The 6,593-nt window shown below is 41.9% G+C and overlaps 1 protein-coding gene across 2 annotated transcripts in view; it reads left to right on the top strand.

Annotated features, from left to right (window-relative positions):
* Positions 1-6,593, top strand: part of abcd2 (ATP-binding cassette, sub-family D (ALD), member 2) — a 13,965-nt gene that overhangs the window by 5,693 nt on the left and 1,679 nt on the right. The window contains exons 4-9 of one of the 2 annotated variants that reach the window (XM_014018857.1): positions 2,552-2,714; positions 2,802-2,896; positions 4,348-4,493; positions 5,852-5,997; positions 6,078-6,162; positions 6,237-6,362. In XM_014018857.1, coding sequence (XP_013874311.1) covers positions 2,552-2,714; positions 2,802-2,896; positions 4,348-4,493; positions 5,852-5,997; positions 6,078-6,162; positions 6,237-6,362 — 761 coding nt within the window. The remainder of the gene's footprint in view (positions 1-2,551; positions 2,715-2,801; positions 2,897-4,347; positions 4,494-5,851; positions 5,998-6,077; positions 6,163-6,236; positions 6,363-6,593) is intronic. The other variant, XM_014018858.1, reaches the window with a different exon arrangement.

The following is a 6,593-nucleotide window of genomic DNA, read 5'->3' as shown; positions in this document are numbered from 1 at the left end:
GTGTGTGTGTGTGTGTGTGTGTGTGTGTGTGTGTGTGTGTGTTCAAAGCTTAGCCTTGCTGTGAATAATCAACCATCTGTTGATCTTTCAGCCGTCCCTCTCACTCTTCAAATCACAGTTCAAACAAAAAAGGACAGAAGTCGCTAATTTTTTTTGCAGGTTTTGCAGCGTTTGATATTGTCGGATAGAGCTTTATAAACAGAACTCTTCCTGCTGCAGCTTTGAGGTTTATTTGGCACCTGGTCTGGCTTTAAATCTGGTCCAAAGCTGCATCAAATTACTGCTAATCAAACCAGATTACCAGACGGGAGAAGAACTAATTTTAATACTAATACTAGATATGATGTAGGACATATTTTATTCCACAGGAGAAAAAATTAAAACTTTAGAATTTTTATTTTTTCAAACCTTAAACATTAAGAAATTAGCTTTTTTTCCTATAGAAAGGCATAGAGCTCACAAACCTCAGAAGAAACTAAAACTTAGTTGTTAAAGATAAAATAAACACAACACTAGCTAAAATTAGAAAAGGTTTAGTAAATTTAGACTTTAGAAATTTAGAAAAAAATTAATAACACTAGCTAAAAGTAACAGTTAACTAAAAGTATCAAAAAATTAGCTAAAACTAGAAACAGACTAGCCAAAAGTAATGAAAGGCTAGCTAGAAGCTACAATTAAAAAAGGCTAACCAAAAGTGGATAAGGCCAACAAAAAGCTAGAAGTAGCAAAAAGCTAGGTCAATTTAGCTGATTTTTAATGGAAAACAATAAAACAGAAAGGGCTTGCTAAAGTAGCTAAACGTTAGCCAGAATCAAATACCAGAAACACTAGCTAAAAGCAAAAAAAGATAAGCTATAAACAGCAAAACACTAGCTAAAAGTGGGAAAGTGCTAGCTAAAAGCTAAACAAAACAAACTACTAACTATAAGCAGGAACCATTAACTAAAATGATCAACAGATTAGTTAAAAGCTAAAGCTAGAAACAGACTAACCAAAGGTAATGAAAGGCTAGCGAGAAGCAAAAAAAGTCTTGCTAAAGTAGCAAAAAGCTAGCTAGAAGCAAAAAAGTGATAACATAGCTAAAAGATTTTAAAAATTTGTTAAGTAACAAAACACTAGCTAAAGTAGAAAAGTGCTAGCTAAAAGCTAAACAAAACAAACTACTTGCTAAAAGTAGGAACTGTTAACTAAAAGAATCAAATGTTTAGCTAAAACCTAAAATCAGCAAATTAGGCTCTTAAATCTAAAAGTAGCTCAGATTAGATTTTCTATTTGTATTCTGTAGTAGATTTTCTGTGTTCTCTATGAAGCCCTCTGGAAATAAAATACTTATAAATAAAAGTAAGTCAAAGGAAAAAAAAAATTGTATAGGTCCTCTGGACGGGTTCTTCTTTAATGAAACGTTTCGTCTCTCTTCCAAGAGACTTCTTCAGTCTGAGAGTTTCAGGCWAAATTCAGGCTTTTATGTCCTGCCTCCAGGTGACTGATACTCACATCACATGACCATCGTTCACAGGTGACTCCCACTCACATCACCTGGCTATGACTCACAGGTGACTGATACTCACATCACATGGCCATCGTTCACAGGTGACTCATACTCACATCACATGGCTATCGTTCACCCTAATTAATCCCTTTTGTTAACAGGGGGTGGAGTGATACTGCCAATGGCAGCGCTGTAGCAGGGGGACAGCTGAAAACGGAGGCCCCCACCTCTGTTTAATGACGGACGGTCTTTCTTTACAAAAATGGCTTCTTTTACTCCTCTCTCAAACCAACGTTCCTCCCTATCAAGAATGAGAACATCCTCATCTCTGAAAGAGTGACCGCTGGCCTGTAAATGAGTGAAAACTGCAGAGTTCTGGCCACTAGAATTAGCTCGTCTGTGTTGGGACATTCTTTTGAACAGTGGCTGCTTTGTTTCCCCGATGTATAACTGGTCGCAGTCCTCCTGGCACTTCACAGCATATACAAYATTGCTCTGTTTGTGCCGGGGCACCGGATCTTTGGGGTGAACCAGCCTTTGCCGTAATGTGTTTTGGGGTTTGAAAGCYACTGGGACATCATGTTTAGAAAATAAACGTCTCAGTTTCTCCGAAAACTATAAAAGTAAGTCGTTCTGAGAAGTATAAAAATGACAAAACCCCAAAGGTTAGAGCCCCCATCTGCTGAGTGAGCCGAAGGTTTTAATGAGTGAACAGCAGAGAAAGAACAGRTCACAGAATGAAAACTCAATATTGACTCAGATAAAACTTCCACTTCTTCCCTCTTGAACCTCGGCKGTCGGCCGGTGAACGAGTCCCGACACGACTCGGTCTGTGGATTCTCAGAAATCCTGCGTGTTTTCACAACAACAAGCTGTGTCAACAGGCCGGAGACCTCCAGCTGTCTGCACACGTTCGGCTCGTTTAAAGCTTTCAGCGAGCGGGGAGGCGGGCGACGTTCAGTCTGCAGCGACCCCCCCGCTCTGACCCCCGCTCAGGTCACGTTAACATGTCGTCTTTCTACCGGGGTGACCTTTGACCCCGCCCCCTCTCTGCGTTTGCAGGTCACAGAGTTGGCGGGCTACACCGCCCGGGTCCACAACATGTTTGTGGTGTTCGAGGACGTCCAGAGGGGCGTCTACAAGCGCTCCTCGCTGTCTGCCACCGCGGGGACGCAGAAGAAGAGCAAACCTGAGCTGCACATCGACGGCCCGCTGGAGATAAAAGGTTGATTCTGCTCTGACGCCATGTTTGTTTTATGAAACGACGTCTTTAACTCCAGAGTTTTCTGCTTTTTTCTTTCATCCGCTGCAGGCGAGGTGATCGACGTCGACCAGGGGATCGTGTGTGAGAACGTCCCGATCATCACACCCAACGGGGATGTCGTCGTGTCCTGCCTGAACTTAAAGGCGAGGCAGTTTCTTCTAACTTCAAAAATCGAAACTCCAAAATAAATCTCTCACATCCCATCGCTCCGTCCTGATCTCACCGCATCTCCATCGCCGCCAAACTTCATTCAGATTTCCTCTCTTTTTATTTTCCTCTTCCTGTAGATTTTTTTGGCGTTTGTCAAATAATTTCAGGCGTCRGTCAGAAAGGAGTTTGGGGGCTTTATGTTAGTTCAGCGGGGCAGAGATGAGAGCAGAGGGTGGATTGAGGCGATTTTTTTTCATGAATCGGTTCGTCTTTATCCCACTGCAACTCTCCAAATATGACGAACTTTTAAAAATAAAAGTGCCTTTAATTATTTATCATAACTCTGGTTTTACTTGGCCTATCAGCACAATTTAAAAACCGATGTATAATTTGAAGTCTGTACTTTTGATACAAATTAGAAGATATTCTTAGAGAGAGCACATCCATCACATTAGAGTGGTTTAAATTGGTTATGTGACTAGAACGTGCTGGTGTCCTGGTACTCCAGGAAACAACCGTCTTATTAAACGCCACAATTAATTAGGAGTGTAAGAAAATATCGATACACTAAAATGTCGCAGCGTTTCATTTCCCGATACTATATTGATTTTCTAAACCAATGTATTGATGTTTAATTTAGGCTTAAAATGTAAACATTCATGCTTTCATTCGTGTTGTAATTTAGCCTCCGACCACTAGTTGGCAGCAGCTGCTTGGCTCCTCCCCTCCTAAAGAGCCTGAGAGTTTAATACTAGCTCAAACATTAGCATTGTGAATAACCATATAAAACATGCAGAATTTTTTATTTATCAGAATTATTTTAGAAAAAAAAGGTAAAATATTGCAATATATTGCTAAAGCAAGGCAATATATTGCAATGATTTTATTGTGACCTTTGTGTCCAAATTCTTGCAAATACACAGCCCTACAGTTAATAGTGTTTGGTTGTTTTTAGCAGCATAACACCCAGCCCGACACCTGGCCATGAAACTCTCTGAGGATGGCGGTCCATGATGTGTTTAACGTTCGGCCTCGTCAGGAGGAGATTCATGAGAATAATAACATCAGCTGCCCGTTCACCTTTTACTGCGGCACACACGTCCTCATGTTCTGTCCTTTCATAGATAAAGCAAAGATAAACAAAAGACTTTGGTCTTTGCATCTGAGGAAAACAAGTTAACTTGATAAGTTTGCTGATAAAACGACACAAAGCTGCCTTTCGAGTTAAATCTGGTCAGAACATCATGTAATTATCACGGAGCTTGAATGGAACAATGTCAAAAAATTAAAACAACACACCTTTAGGTCGCGATCAGTTTAGTTTCAAACAACAAATATAACATCTTTCCTATTCTAACGTTTAAAATTGGACATTTTGCCTYTTCATCTTGTATTTCTGCTGCCTTTGCGTGAGGAGGTGTAATGAACGGCCTCTCCCTCTCAGGTGGAAGAAGGGATGCACCTGTTGATCACAGGACCCAACGGATGTGGCAAAAGCTCCCTGTTCAGGATCCTCAGCGGCTTGTGGCCGGTGTACGGCGGCCGGCTCTACAAACCCTCTCCAGAACACATGTTCTACATCCCTCAGAGGTACACACACTCACACTCATCATAATCAGATATTCTACAGCGGAGGCATCGGCAGAGTTTGATTTTCTCCGTAATCCAGTCCTTTGTAACAAAACTCGTGTTCACTGTCCTGTCAGATCAAAGGTTAGGCTTTACAGCTGAAATCTGTGAAATATCAGAGAACAACAACCCTGAAAACAGCAGCGTGGCTCTAAATTAACACCTTCTTCCTAAGATACAATAAGTTCTTCTTAAAAGAGACCCCTGAACATGGAGCAGCAAAAATGTGAAACAAATCAAAAAAGACTGTTTTATAAGTACAAAAGTAATGAATTAAAACSATGCATGACTCCTTTGTTGTGCAATAAAGTTTCAGATCAACAAAAATGTAATTTGTCAGGATGCACCAATATGAAAATTTCAGCCGATATCAGCATCCGATATTGCTGTTATGGCCGTTAACCGATATTTACAGAAATTACACAAACACACACTATTTATATAGTGTACGTTTACACACAAACACACTTGTGTCTTTTTTCGATACCGTACATAAACTACCAGACCTCTGACATGGCTTTCTACTTCAGGTAATCCTGGCTGTCCATAGTCAATATCACGATCAAACAGATGCCACTTAACCAAACATTTCGCCTCCCAAAACAGAAACACAAAGCTAAAAAATGGAAAATCAATATCGGACATTAATATCGGCCCCGTTTTACATATCGGGCCGATACCGATGTCAATGCCGATTCATCRTGCATTCCTAGTAATTTGTAAAAACCTTGGTGCAACCACAGTGTTTTGTTTTCTCAGTTTCAAAATAAAATCCTGTCGAGATGAGAGAAAAATCCCTGAAGCACTAAAGATACACACTCCAGACCAGCAGGGGGCGACAGTCGATAATAACGACATTAAAATACGAAGGAAGAGCGTTGTGATTATGTTGCGATTCCCCAAAACGAAACAGCTTTTTTCATATTGTTCGCCCTTTTTGATAAATAATCAATTTTATCAATCAGAGTTGATTATTGACCAGATAAAACGAGTCATCCACATCCAAAGATTGTGCCGAGGCTAAACATGTGACTGGGTTTGGACTGATTGTCGTTTGGTGTTTTACGATGCACTATAACTTTGGGGAACTTTTCATCTTAAAGTTGGGAGTCCATAAAAGCGGTCTTAAACTAAACCAGTTCAGAGCTGCAGACTCCCTCCTGCAGAGCGCTGAATATTTTATACTCAGGATGAGACGAGCACCTGGTGTCTGTAACAGATCCTGACACTTTAACCCTAAGYTGAAGTTTTTCTTTCAGCTGGTGTGAAAGTTGTGTCCCAGCTCTTTGGCTCTAACATGTGTGTGTGTGTTTCTCCAGGCCCTACATGTCTCTGGGGACCCTGCGAGACCAGGTGATCTACCCAGACTCTGCGGAGGACATGGCAGCCAGAGGCCTCTGTGACAAGGACCTGGAGGCCATCTTGGACATCGTCAACCTCAATCACATCGTGACCAGAGAGGGAGGTAGGAGAGCTCTCAGGTGACCCGGTTCATCCACGACGGAGCAGAGGAGCAGCAGAATCATGTTTTTATTTCTCCTCCAGGCTGGGACGCTGAGCTGGACTGGAAGGACGTTCTGTCCGGAGGCGAGAAGCAGAGGATGGGCATGGCTCGCATGTTTTACCACAAGTAAGAACCAAGCGCTACATTCAACCCTCCTGCTGCCCTGGGCTCAAAATGACCCATAAATGTTTTCACTCAAGGCCTAAATACGCTCTGCTGGATGAGTGCACCAGCGCCGTGAGCATCGACGTRGAGGGAAAGATCTTTCAGGCTGCCAAGGATGCCGGCATCTCCCTCCTGTCCATCACCCACCGACCGTCCCTGTGGTGAGGCTCTCCAGTCATGAGAGACCTGTGGTCGTAGACATCCTGTTTCTCTTTACTCTTTGTCTCTTCTTCTGTTTCTTTCTCACTTCAGCTCATTTTAGCCATGATTTTACTACTTTTAAGCTAACATTTTTCTTTCCCCCCGACTTTGCTGTATGTTTAAATATGTTCCATGTTCTCACCGTTTATACACACACACACACACACACACACACACACACACACACACAC

Source organism: Austrofundulus limnaeus, unplaced genomic scaffold, assembly GCF_001266775.1.
Source record: "Austrofundulus limnaeus strain Quisiro unplaced genomic scaffold, Austrofundulus_limnaeus-1.0 Scaffold204, whole genome shotgun sequence".
In the NCBI taxonomy this organism is placed as follows: domain Eukaryota; kingdom Metazoa; phylum Chordata; class Actinopteri; order Cyprinodontiformes; family Rivulidae; genus Austrofundulus; species Austrofundulus limnaeus.
This window is presented reverse-complemented; position numbering and strand designations above follow the sequence as displayed.